The sequence below is a fragment of the Helicoverpa zea genome, chromosome 3 (genome assembly GCF_022581195.2).
Source record: "Helicoverpa zea isolate HzStark_Cry1AcR chromosome 3, ilHelZeax1.1, whole genome shotgun sequence".
NCBI classification, from domain to species: domain Eukaryota; kingdom Metazoa; phylum Arthropoda; class Insecta; order Lepidoptera; family Noctuidae; genus Helicoverpa; species Helicoverpa zea.
The window spans coordinates 13,285,280-13,298,077 of record NC_061454.1 but is presented as its reverse complement, the minus strand read 5'-3'; the positions used below and the strand labels follow the sequence as shown (position 1 = coordinate 13,298,077).

General features: G+C 37.2%; 2 protein-coding genes across 2 annotated transcripts; one reads left to right on the top strand and one right to left on the bottom strand.

The window, feature by feature from the left end:
* Positions 1–2,348: 2,348 nt before the first annotated feature.
* Positions 2,349–5,987, bottom strand: LOC124646110 (procathepsin L-like). Its single transcript, XM_047186183.1, has 6 exons — positions 5,728–5,987; positions 5,048–5,272; positions 4,747–4,870; positions 4,200–4,381; positions 3,129–3,236; positions 2,349–2,803 (listed from the first exon to the last, which is right to left on the bottom strand). Exons 1-6 carry the CDS (start codon positions 5,951–5,953, stop codon positions 2,661–2,663), a joined length of 1,008 nt encoding a protein of 335 aa, XP_047042139.1. The 5' UTR covers positions 5,954–5,987; the 3' UTR covers positions 2,349–2,660.
* A 3,012-nt stretch (positions 5,988–8,999) lies between these two features.
* Positions 9,000–11,957, top strand: LOC124646319 (procathepsin L-like). Its single transcript, XM_047186446.1, has 6 exons — positions 9,000–9,256; positions 10,260–10,481; positions 10,664–10,787; positions 11,080–11,261; positions 11,352–11,459; positions 11,718–11,957. Exons 1-6 carry the CDS (start codon positions 9,031–9,033, stop codon positions 11,864–11,866), a joined length of 1,011 nt encoding a protein of 336 aa, XP_047042402.1. The 5' UTR covers positions 9,000–9,030; the 3' UTR covers positions 11,867–11,957.
* Positions 11,958–12,798: the final 841 nt, after the last annotated feature.

Below are 12,798 nucleotides of genomic sequence, written 5' to 3'. Positions count from 1 at the left end.
GTGTACCTTGGACACCAATGACTGTGTTTCGGATGGTTGTCGTTAAACTGTAAGTCCCGGCTGTCATTGAACATCCTTGGCAGTCATTACAGGTAGTCAAAAGCCAGTAAGTCTGACACCAGTCTAACCAAGGGGTATTGAGTTGCCCGGGTAACTGGGATGAGGAGGTTAGATGGGGTAGTCGCTCCTTCTAAAACACCGGTACACAGCTACATCCGGTTAGACTGGAAGCCGACCCCAACATAGTAGGGAAGAAGGCTCGGAGGATGATGACTTAAGAAATAAGTACTACCTTTGTAAATTCTTTCTTTCCTGTGTTCTTTATTATGCGTGTGTACAAAAAAAAATATTTTGTGTTATAATGTTGAATTATGTAGTATGTGTGTAGATATAGTTTGTGAATGTTGTAAATGTGATTGTGAAAATGGATTTTTGTGTATGAGTCTACGTTAAATAAATTGAATTTGAAATAACATATCACTTTGGACAAAACGCACCATGTATGGTTGTAAAATTGTATTTCATCAAACTAAATGTCCGAATTATTTTATTTTTTTTAATTATTGCCTGCTAAAAGTGTTTTTTTTTTTAGTTTTTAAAAGTATTATATATTTTTTTTACACCTATGTATATCATTAGGCTGCATTTCGAATAACCAATGCGCCACCTTGGTGCGGCCGCCATGTTGGATTTAGGTCACGTGATTACTTTTTTCGCAACTCATTCAATAAACCCTTTCATTTGATATCCATTGTAGGTGGTAAATTTCAAACAGCTCGTCCGCCATCTTGGGAAGCCCACCATATTGGATTTGTAATGACGTTTCTTAAAACTTTTTACAAAAAAATAAAACCGACTCCCAAAAACAAAAAAAGCTATTCTTAGGTGCATCGGCCTAGAAGTCAGTGTCTAATGGATGTACCTGAGTTTATACGCCACCGACTTTCGACCTTCTCTGGTCTCCATCATCAGGTCAGCTCCAAACCTTCATCATGTCATAATGTTATCAGACATACGCCTTAGTGTCAAATTTTTACCCTACGGATGCCTACAAAGATCCCGTCGAATTGAGAACCTCCTCCTTTTTGGGAAGTCGGTTAAAAATGATTACAAGTCGGCTGGACTGCTGATACGTGAATCATTGCGTCGCCATCTCGCAGGGATTGGTACAGCAGTGATTCACAATTTAAGGTCTATTTGTTTTTTCTTGTAAGCAATACTAACATACATAGTTTGTAAGTCGTACTAAAAAATTATGCGTTGGTGGACTCATTGTTTTCCTATGGATTGGCATGCTATGGAAATACATTTAAAACATATTTAGATAAAATAAAGTTATTACAAATCAGGTTGTTCATGACATATAAAACCTCATTGGTACTCATTGGCAGGATGTATGATGTTTTATTTTTATTTTTTTCCAAATTGTCAAGAACAAACAAATGAATGTAATGGATACAATTTTTTCACTGTGAGCACTGTTTATATATTCTTCTAAATTAATAAAAGTTATTTTTACATATTTACACCACTGGAAAGCCTTTTTCTTTTATGTTCCAAATGACCACACCAGCGTACTATCGAAGAATCTAATTATTTAATTTTGTGGGGAACACAGGTTCATGAAGCTATTAGTTGATAAACACACAAAAATACGTTGTAAAAGCAGTGACTATGAGGAATTATTTTTAGAGTGTAAAATATTGCCAGTTCACAGGAGGGTAGTGTTGTTGTTGGCTGTAGAATAGTATAGTAGTGATCAATTTAAAATGAAGACGGTATGCAACAGACCCCAAAGAAATAAAACAGCTGCAAGATTTGTAGTACCTACCTGCAATAAGTATTATGGGCGAAGATGTAGAAAATTTCTGGTTCCAATGATTTTTAATAATATGCCATCCGATTTAGAAAGTAGCTGTACTTCAAAGATGTCTTTAAAAAATAAAATGACGAGGTTTCTTTTTAAATGTTATTGGCAAGAACTCATTGATGGCAATGCGTAGGTTAAACTAATTAGTGGTGTCGTTCTTGGTTATTATTTATTGTAAGTTTTCGGATGAAAAAGTACTTTATATTTATAATTTGAATATTGTAAACGGGAGCTGCATCTGCCAACAAACTGCTGTGTAGTTTGGCAGAAGTATTATGTGTGTGTAATGATTTTCTTCTCGAATAAACACTTTTTCATTTTCATTCATTCATTATATTTTTATATCCAATTGGAAAACACTTTTGAGTGTCATTATGTCAGTTACCTATATTATATAAGGAAGTAGGTACTTTCTTCCACATGCGGCCACAGGCACCAGAAACAGCTAGTATGTTTATTAAAAAGAAAAAAGACTTTCTTCTATTGCTCAAATCAATTTTTATTTCATATAAAGTAACATATAATCAAGGTATGTATTTCATAAAGACCTATAGCTAGGAGCACGATTCTAAGGAGTGGGTCTTAGGGAGAAGAACTGGCAATACACTCAATAGACACTCTTTTCAAAAAGAAGTGTAAACAATATTTGTCTTCACTGTAGGTTGACTCCGAGAAAATTATACAATGCAAGTCGAACTAGGAACTTACATGAGAAAATTATTATTATTTTATTCTATGGTGACGCAAGAAACGATATGCCGTTTGAGCATAAATCTTCACAGATAGATATTTATTGGACTATGGCTGAAGCCATTAAGTCATTCATAACTCCACAAGAGTCGCGGTCATCTCCACGCTCGAACTTGATATAGCCTTGTTCACCAAACGTTTCGCCCCATGAATTCTTGGCCAGCCAGTATGGCACACCATTTTCTGAAACAGAGTTTTTTTATGTTGATGACATTGTTACCTTTTCTGAAGCTGATCGAAATTATAGCTACAATTACCTGAAGCTAGAAGTCCAATGAAATTAATTACATGAAAAAATGTAAGAGGTTGGTTCTTTACCCACCAGGCCACCATGACAACAATTAAAAATCCTATCAATACTAATAAAATTGAGCCGAATGGAGAGTTCTTCGTTTTTCATTTTCAACATTTAACTAGATTTTTCTTATGTTTGTTTGTTGGTTATAGCAGCATTTGCATCAAGTCATTTTTTATGAAGATGTAAAATAAAATGAGCAAAACGTCTTACCGACTCCATATCCCACTAATAAGATGCCATGATTAATGTTTCCAACATTGCACAATTTATCTTTCAACACACCGCCTCTGTACACATGGAAGTTCGAAGACTTGACACCTAAAATGAAAAGAAGGAATACGTATGTCATAAAAGGAAGTCCAATAACGGCTGACGAACGGGTGGAACCATGAAGAACCAAACCAAAGTAAATACACCTGATAGAATAATGATATGCATACGACTAAGGCACGCATCCTTCGTCGTATGAAAGGAGCCGGTTGTCCAGCAATTGGACCTCAAATCTTAGTTTCAATGGCAGAGCATTAATAATAATTAGCAAATAAATAATTTTACATATTTTTTTTTTATTTATATGTCGGAGACTGTCATTAGCACGGACACTAAACGTCACGCAAGCGCGCCCTCTGGCGGCGTTACCGATGAAACAACATTTTGGCGCGCTTGGCAGTCGTGGTGGTCAGCGTGGCGTCCGCGGAGCTCAGTCTTGGTCGAAGCTTCGTCGAGTCTTCGTGGAGTTGTCGCGTTACTGCCTTTCGTTACGTGTAGTGTACCTAATTAACCTGTTATTGCCTAGCGTTGTAGTACCTAAACTTATTGTAAAGTCTTATGATTTTTGTTTTGTAATGGTTCTTCTAACCTAACAGACAGACATGTGTTGCTGGGGAGTTTGTTCCGCCACTTCTTCTCCCCAGCCAAAACACATAGGAAGTGGCGAAGGGCGGGCGTTTTGGGGGATGTCTTTTGTTCTGACGAATTTGAATAAACGTTTGAGTTTTGAGTTTCTTTGAGTTATCTCTTTGCTTGATTACCCTAGCTGATGTCGGACGATAGTGCCATCCTGATGTTCGCCTCCGACATATATATTTAATATTTAAAAATGTAATTAATATGTTCAAGAATAAATAAATGAATAATTAGCAAATAAAATTTGCTTATAAGACTTTGGTGATAATACGCCAAAATCGATTTGGAAGTACATATTTTAGTATGAAGATGTGTAGTTTGTTCTATTTCCGTCGGTGACAGACCTGCCTTCAGGTAAAAGTCTGAAGAACTTACCAATAGATATAGGCCCAAATGAGAGGAGTGCTTGCCGCAATTTCAGTTGCGATTTAAGGTTAAACTGATAGCAACCAGTTAGCTTAACAACAGCCGGTTGAGGTTTGAAAAGGCAGTGTTGTTGCACTGCCACATATGGATAGCTAGATTCCATTTCAATACCACCCATCTGGATAATGGAACTGGCAACAAAGAAGACAATTAACCTCCGACGTAACATACCTTAAAATTAATACTAACAGCCAATTTCTTCATCAACAGTAAAAGCCGAAGTAAAAGCCAATGTAATGTCACAAAGTAAAAGTAACGGTCAAATTCGTTTTATCTATTATTAGTTTTGCTGTTACTTTAGCCTTGAAAAAACGAATTTGACCGTTACTTTTACTTAATGACATTACTTTGGCTTTCACTTTTGATGAAGAAACTGGCTGTAAGTCTTTGAGCTTATGATCGAAATAAAATCTCGACCGCACAATGAAACGGCGCTGTACGCAACATTTAAATACATAAATATAGTTGCAAGCATCTAATTTAAATAAATAATTACCTAAAAGCTGATGTCATTAATCCACCACTACAACCATGGGACCCGATATCACAGTCAACAATTTGTTGTTCAGACAATTCCACCATTGACCCATACTTCTTTGCGTATTGACTCTCGATATTTCCTGAAAAAAATCATTTTTAAGCTAAGGGGGAATTTGAGTATAATGGCTGATAGAGACGAATGGAAGTGTACAGAAAATTGCGCTTAGACCAAATAATATTGGAAACATTATAAGAAGAATAAGTAGGATTGAGAAGCTGTAAGAGTAAATCTAAAGCAAAAATTTTGCTTTCCTCACCAGTAGCACTAAAAGAATAACAAGATCCACATTGTCTCTGATTCTTAACCCTTGAGACGATGTTAAACCGTTGCCAGTTATAATAAGGTTCAGGAATTGGGACGTTTGGCACGTCCTCATCGGTGATCATCGTGCACAAGTTTGTCCCAACAGTCATGTTTGAACGCAAACCAGTTAGGGAATCAATAAATTCATCATGAGTTAAATCCGAGAATTGTGTTATTCCTGTAACAAAATTTAATTCTTGGTTAGTATTTGCCATCTACAGGACATTTATTTTTTATTGAAAGCATATTTATTCATTCAGATCCAAGATAAATGGAACTACTAAAAAAAGAAATTAGAGACGGGTGGATAGAGTATGAAGGCTGGAAAGAATCGCGTCCTACATGATATAGCGTATAACAAGATGACTGTCAAAATTGTGACAAGGCCTGGACTATGGTGAGATTAAAAGTTTATGATTAGTCTGTAATACCAAAACTTACTAAATAAATTTTACCGGAATCGAGCACAGGATATTTTTTCAGCTTTTAAAATGCATTTACTAGAGATAGACTGATGAAAATATACTAAGGATCTAGGTAACATGCGTGGTAGAATTTGGATACAGTGTAAACATATAAGGGTTTTTCGAACCTCAAGAGACTGTAAATAAACAAAAAAGAAAAGGGTCTTACCGAATTCAGTGTGCTCACTCTGTTGATTGAGTTCGTTAGCTCTGCGCAAGTTTTCTTTAAATATTTCGAATCTTTTTGCCTTCTCCTCATCACTTGAATATTCTTTGCCATGTTCTTTTATAAAGTTCTCGAAATGTTCCGTAGCATCTTCTATATTAAAGAAAATAGAAGACTTGGAAGCTGCCAGTGTCACTAAACACGCGAGTAGTAAAAGTAATTTCGACATGATTGTTTAGTAGAACCTACGATTCTGGTCTTAGGAACAGTTTGTAGGCTTTTTATACTGAGCAGAAAAATGCAGTGCCCATGTGAAATGGTATAAATGCTGGGTATGTTGAGGATTTAAATAATTATAAATAATGTGACTTGTGGATTATCGCAAATGGGAATGTGAAGGTGACTGTGTAGGTACATGTATCCATTCTATGTGTCTGTTCGTTTGTCTTTGATGATTACAAAGTCGTGGTGGCCTAGTGGGTAAAGAACCAACCTCTCCAGTATGAGGGTGTGAATTCGATTCCAGGTCAAGCAAGTACCAGTAGAACTTTTCCAAGCTTGTATGTACTTTCTAAGCATACCTTGGACACCAATGACTATGTTTCGGATGGCACGTTAAACTGTAAGTCCCGGCTGTCATTGAACATCCTTGGCACTCGTTACGGGTTGTCAAAAGCCAGTAAGTCTGCCACCAGATTTAACCAAGGGGTATTGAGTTGCCCGGACAACTGGGTTGAGGAGGTTGGATGGGGTAGTCGCTCCTTCTAAAACACTGGTACTACTACATCCGGTTAGACTGGAAGCCGACCCCAACATAGTTGGGAAAAGATTCGGAAGATGATGATGATGTTTGTCATTGATTGAGAAAATTATATTTTCTGAAGACAGTCTAGTGGGTAGTCGGTGATCGCTTAGTACAAACCTACAATTCTGATTTCACAATTGTAGTTTTAGGTTGTTAAACAAAACATGTTTAACATCTTTATCTTTTAAGTATGTAGAGGATTAAAACGATTACACGTGTCCCTTGTAAATTATCAATCTTGCACAAAAAAATCTATGTACTATCCTTTCTGTATTTCTGTTTGTTCGCATAGCTGTATCATCTTTATCTATCGATTATATAGACATATTTATTTAGACTTTTGAAGAACCTAAAACCCTGGATTTTTGTCAATGTTTCTTCACAATATAGTCAGTTTGGGAATACTGACTTTATCTTGCTTTTAAAGATTCTATGTGTTGACTTCCACCTATTGGCAAAATAAACATCATTTATAATTTAAGCTGCTGAACCGGTACCTGTTGTAACGTCGTCTGTATAGAGAATTGCAACTAGGTCTGCGCAAACGCTTGTGCACTATAATATGTCCTGCGCATGTAATCGATAACAATAAATCGGTCTGAACGCCTCTAATATTTAGACGAGCAGTAATATATACCTTTTCTATAGATTTTTCATTACATCTACATCTGCCTAGCCTTTTCCCAACTATATATGTTGGAGTCAGCTTCCAGTCTAACCACATGCAGCTGAGTACCAGGGTTTTACAAGAAACTTCTGCATATCTGACCTCTTCAACTCTAGGCAAGACAATACTCCTAGGTAAGACTGGTTCAGACCTACTAGCTTCTGACTAAACTTAATCACTGTCAAAAACGTTCAATGACAGCTAAAAGAATTTTAATTAATGGATTAAAAAAAAATATATTAATAGTATTCTCAAGGATACAGATTTTTTATGACTTTGTGGTTGATTCCTAAGTTTAGAAGCGAAAATATAAAATGCAACTAGCAAACATTTTCAAGATATTTCTTGCTAGAACCTTTTTGCAAATACTTTTTTAGTACAAAAAAAAAACCTTTGAATACATTTTCGAAATCAGGAAGCAGCATCTTTTAGTTCAACCTTAAGTTTTGAAAAAATAAAAAAAACTGCTGAAATGTGAACAATTCTCGCAACTACTTTATCATACATAGCATGTTTTATTTGCAAATAGCCCATGCATTGAAATATTTGAAAACATTAAATTTTATTATCAAAGAATGCAGTTTAAAAATCGATGTGGTCGCATTGTCTCATTTATTATTTTTAATAGGTACTTATTGTCATCTAGTTTTATGTCTTTAATATTACGACGCCTAAGTTCACAGTTTTTGGATAGCGGTAATTTTACCAAATTAGTTCAAACCACTGTAGTGCTTTAACCTAAACCAATAATTGATTTTAAAGAGTAATTTTTAGTTCTTATTATTAGGGACTCGTATTAATCTTTAAAATTTCACTCACTATGAAAATCTAGATTTAATTGTTAAAAGGGTTAACTAGTAAGTCATCATCCTCCGAGCCTTTTCCCAATCATGTTGGGGTCGGCTTCCAGTCTAACCGGATTCAGCTGAGTACCAGTGCTTTACAAGAAGCGACTGCCTATCTGACCTCCTTAACCCATTTACCCGGGCAACCCGATACCCCTTGGTTAGACTGGTGTCTGACTTACTGGCTTCTGACTACCCGTAACGACTGCCAAGGATGTTCAATGACAGCCGGGACCTACAGTTTAACGTGTCATCCGAAACTCAGTCATTGGTGTCTAAGATATACTTAGAAAGTACATACAAACTTAGAAAAGTAGCATTGGTACTTGCCTGACCTGGGATCGAACCCGCGCCCTCATACTTGAGAGGTTGGTCCTTTACCCACTAGGCCACCACGACTTTAACTAGTAAGTAAAAAAGCAAATATATTTATCGATTTTAGACTAACCATCGTTGCTTCTACTAGTTTAAATGTTTCGGAAAGCACGTTAAATCCCATTTCCGGGTAATCAGTCTCATTTCAGCTGCCAGGGTTACTGTATTGAGAAGATCAGTAACTTACAGGTACGGGTCAATTTTATATGGCATTTTTTTAACAGAACAGTAGTATTTTTGGGCAGCATATGAAAAAAAAAACTGATTTGGTGCTGCCACACTGTGCTAAGAACGTGATCCTCATTCCTCTGCATGATATTCCCATATCCGACTGCCGGTCACACTATACCTACTAGACTGTCTCCAGAATATATAATTATTCTCATTCAACCACAAACGAACAGACAAATTAAATAGGGTATAATGTACCTTCAGAGTCACCTTCGCATTCATAACATTAGCGATAACCCACAAGTTACATTATTTACAGTCATGTAAATCCTCAACATACCCAGCATTTATGCCATTTCACATAGGCACAGCATTTTTTTGCTTAGTATAAAAAGCCCACAGCCTGTTCCTTAGACCAGAATCGTAGGTTCTAGCAAACAATCATGTCGAAGTTACTTTTACTACTCGCGTGTTTAGTGACACTGGCAGCTTCCAAGTCTTCTATTTACTACCATCTAGAAGATGCTGCACAACATTTTGAGAAATTCATAAAAGAAAATGAAAAGGTATATTCCAGTAACGAGGAGAAGGCAAAAAGATTCGAAATATTTAAAGAAAACTTGAAAGAGATCAACAAAATGAATCAAGAGACTGAGCACGCTAAATTCGGTAAGACCTCTTTTTAGGGTTCCGTAGCCAAAATGGCAAAAACGGAACCCTTATAGTTTCGTCATGTCCGTCTGTCCGTCTGTCCGTCTGTCACAGCCGATTTACTCGGAAACTATAAGTACTACAGTGATGAAATTTGATGGGAATATGTGTTGTATGAACCGCTACAAAAATATGACACTAAATAGTAAAAAAAAGAATTGGGGGTGGGGCCCCCCATACATGTAACTGAGGGATGAAATTTTTTTTTTCGATGTACATACCCGTGTGGGGTATCAATGGAAAGGTCTTTTAAAATGATATAAAGTTTTCTAAAAAACATTTTTCTTAAAGTGAACGGTTTTTGAGATATCAGCTCTCAAAGTCGTAAAAAGTATGTCCCCCCCCCTCTATTTTTATAACTACGGGGTATAAAATTCTAAAAAAAATAGAGGTGATGCATGCTAATTAACTCTTTCAACGATTTTTGGTTTGATCAAAGTATCTCTTATAGTTTTTGAGATAGGTTGATTTAACTGTAATTTACGGAACCCTTCGTGCACGAGTCCGACTCGCACTTGGCCGGTTTTTTTTTGCTGTACTTGGGCTGTCATGGTGGTCTATAAAAATTTGCCTCGTTGGTCTAGCTGTCGCAAGCGCGGCTGCTGAGCACGAGGTCTCGGGTTCGATTCCTGGGTCGGGCCGAATCGCTTTGTGGGCTTAAGAAAACTTTCACAAAGCAGCCCGGAGCCTGGAAGTTGGTGATTGATTTACCCGTGCATCGGAGCACGTTAATGTCGGTCCTGCGCCTGATTTCTCTCCGGTCGTGTCGGATTGCCGTCCCATCGGGCTATGAGAGTAAAAGGAATAGTGAGTGCACCTATGTCTGCGAAAATGCTTGTGCACTATAATATGTCCTGCGCAGCTGGCTGATCTCGTTATATGAGAACAGCCGCCGTGGCCGAAATCGGCCGTGGACGCCATTATAAAAATTTTATCAAAAAAATTACATATTTTATTGCAGGAATAACACAATTCACGGATTTAACTCTGGAAGAGTTTGATGACGTCGTAAGATGTGTGCCAGTAAACGTTACTGATGTAGGCGACTCGTGCAATGTGGTTGGTGATGGTCAGCTGGCGAGGGTCCAAGCTCCGGAGGCTTTTGACTGGCGCGACCAGAACGTCGTCTCACCGGTTAAGAATCAAAATACTTGCGGATCATGTTATGCTTTTAGCGCTACGGGTGAGAAAGGAATTTTTCAATAAAAATGATACAAAGACTAACGAATGGCGTGCGCAGGCGTAGGCGGAAAGAAACTCGAACGCGCGTCCAAATTCGAGTCGATTTCATAGAATGCGTGCCATTTTTAAACCACCTAAACGCTGTACGGTTAACTGCTGTTATTCATGTTTCATATGTTACAGGAAACATCGAGAGTCAATATGCAATTAAGTATCAGACAATCATGGATTTATCTGAACAACAAATTATTGACTGTGATACCGGATCCATTGGTTGTAACGGCGGATACGCGACATCAGCCTTTAGGTAATTTTTTATCAACTGACTGACAATATTAAGATCCTATTAGTTTTACAATTAACTTTACTATTTACTATATCTCAATAACTGTTTTAGTGTGAAAAATTATGGCATTTTTATTTTTACTAATCTAGTGACGATAGACTTTCACGCAGCCACCAACGACATGGATTGTCAAGACCATTAGAAATGGAATAGCCATAATACGAGTACAGCAGAAACAACGAAAGGAGATTTCTGTCAGACAGAAATATGGGAATTTATATTGTAATCTTAACTACACTTTTCTTGTTCCTAGTACTGTTATAGCACAAGGTGGCATTGAGTCAGAAGCAAGCTATCCTTATATGAATCAGCAGACAGAGTGCCAGTTCGACGCTCAGAAGGTCCAAGTCAAGCTAAGTGGCTGCACCAAATATACCACTACATCGCAAGAGAGATTGAAAGAAATACTCTACACAAATGGGCCTCTATCTATTGGTAAATTCTTCAGATATTTTTCCTGTACAACATGAAAAAACTGTTTTAACTTAGCAGAGACTATATAAACATATATTTTTATTACTATAGCTGTCAAGTCCGACGCCTTACAAAAATATGACGGTGGAGTGATTCCAGATAGCCTTTGCAATAGTGGAGATGTAAATCATGCCGTATTATTAGTGGGTTACGGAACAGGCAAGTTTATATAATTCAATATTATGGAAGGTACTTATATGCTTCTTGGAAATTCTATATTTTAATATAGTAACCTCAGGATAAAAGCACCTACCACTGCTACTTCTCCGTCACCCAGAGGTAGACTGTGTAATACAAAATTTGCGCAACGTATTAAATAAATACAAAATAAAAGGACTATATTGGTCCAAATCGACTCAGTCGTTTTGTCGTAAATGGGCCAGACTTTGGTCATAATGAATAATTATCATGTTACAGACGAAAAAGGTATGAAATACTGGATTGCCAAGAATTCATGGGGGACGGGAATACACACCGAAAACGGCTACTTTAGATTCGAACGCGGGGAGGGCTTGGACTCCTGCGGTATCTTTAATGCACATTTGTCCTCTTCCATAGTTGCGTGATGAGGTACGACACACGACGTAAATACCACGATTTATTCAATTTTATGTTTTTCTGTAATAATCTTATTAAATAACTTGAGCAATTTAAAAATGTTTTTATTTTTGGTTTGCTTTCATAACTTGATCATCTGCACTTTGCTATTCTCTAAAATTTTCTCTTGTATTGTCGAAGTTATGATGGCTACTAATTTGACAACAATAATGTGGGCTCCTAGACAGACACTTCAAATTACTTTAAGATCCACTTCGAGTAACTTTTTTTTTGCCAATCTATGGTATGCCAGAGTTACGACAAAGCTTTTAATGGTCATCACTTTGCTCACCGTTTACGTCGAGGATGGAAACCCTCTCCTCCATATTCATCTGTTGTAGTGTGGGAAAATTGTATCTTCATTATTGTCCTATTCTACGTCAGATGCTGTCAGGTGGTTTGAGAATGACATCTGAGCCTATTGGGTGATTAAACCTGCAGCTCACGCAATGAGAAAGTGTCATCGTCCTGCCAATATGTAATAGCTTGAAGGTAGCACCTCAGGCTCTAGTTTATCCTTCCGACACATATAAATTGATTCATTAGTTTTGGCGTTAAAGCGCAACAGAGTTACTTTCGCCTTTCGCATTTATAATGTTAAGAAAGGACAGTAAAGAAGCACATAGGGATACTTTATAAGTTATCGTGTAAAGTCTACACTATCTGAAATACTATGTACATAAATGAAGACTAGATATATGTATGGATATCAAACAAATTCATCAACTCCCGAGCCTTTTCCTAACTATGTTGGGGTCATCCCCGGGAGTCTCCCCGGACGCGACTGAGTACCAGTTGTTTTACAAGGAGCAACTGCCTATGTGACCACTGGTGTCAGACTTATTCGTTTCTGACTACCCGGAACGACTGCCAATGACGTTTAATGACAGCCGGGTCCTAC

Coding starts and splice junctions, on each gene's coding strand:
- LOC124646110 (XM_047186183.1), bottom strand. CDS start 5,953: ATGTCGAAATTACTTTTACTACTCGCGTGTTTAGTGACACTGGCAGCT. Junction 4,382..4,746: donor TTAATGACATCAGCTTTTAG/GTAATTATTTAT, acceptor CTTTGTTGCCAG/TTCCATTATCCAGATGGGTG. Junction 3,237..4,199: donor ATTTGGGCCTATATCTATTG/GTAAGTTCTTCA, acceptor TTTTCATTTTAG/GTGTCAAGTCTTCGAACTTC.
- LOC124646319 (XM_047186446.1), top strand. CDS start 9,031: ATGTCGAAGTTACTTTTACTACTCGCGTGTTTAGTGACACTGGCAGCT. Junction 10,482..10,663: donor TTATGCTTTTAGCGCTACGG/GTGAGAAAGGAA, acceptor CATATGTTACAG/GAAACATCGAGAGTCAATAT. Junction 11,262..11,351: donor AAATGGGCCTCTATCTATTG/GTAAATTCTTCA, acceptor TTATTACTATAG/CTGTCAAGTCCGACGCCTTA.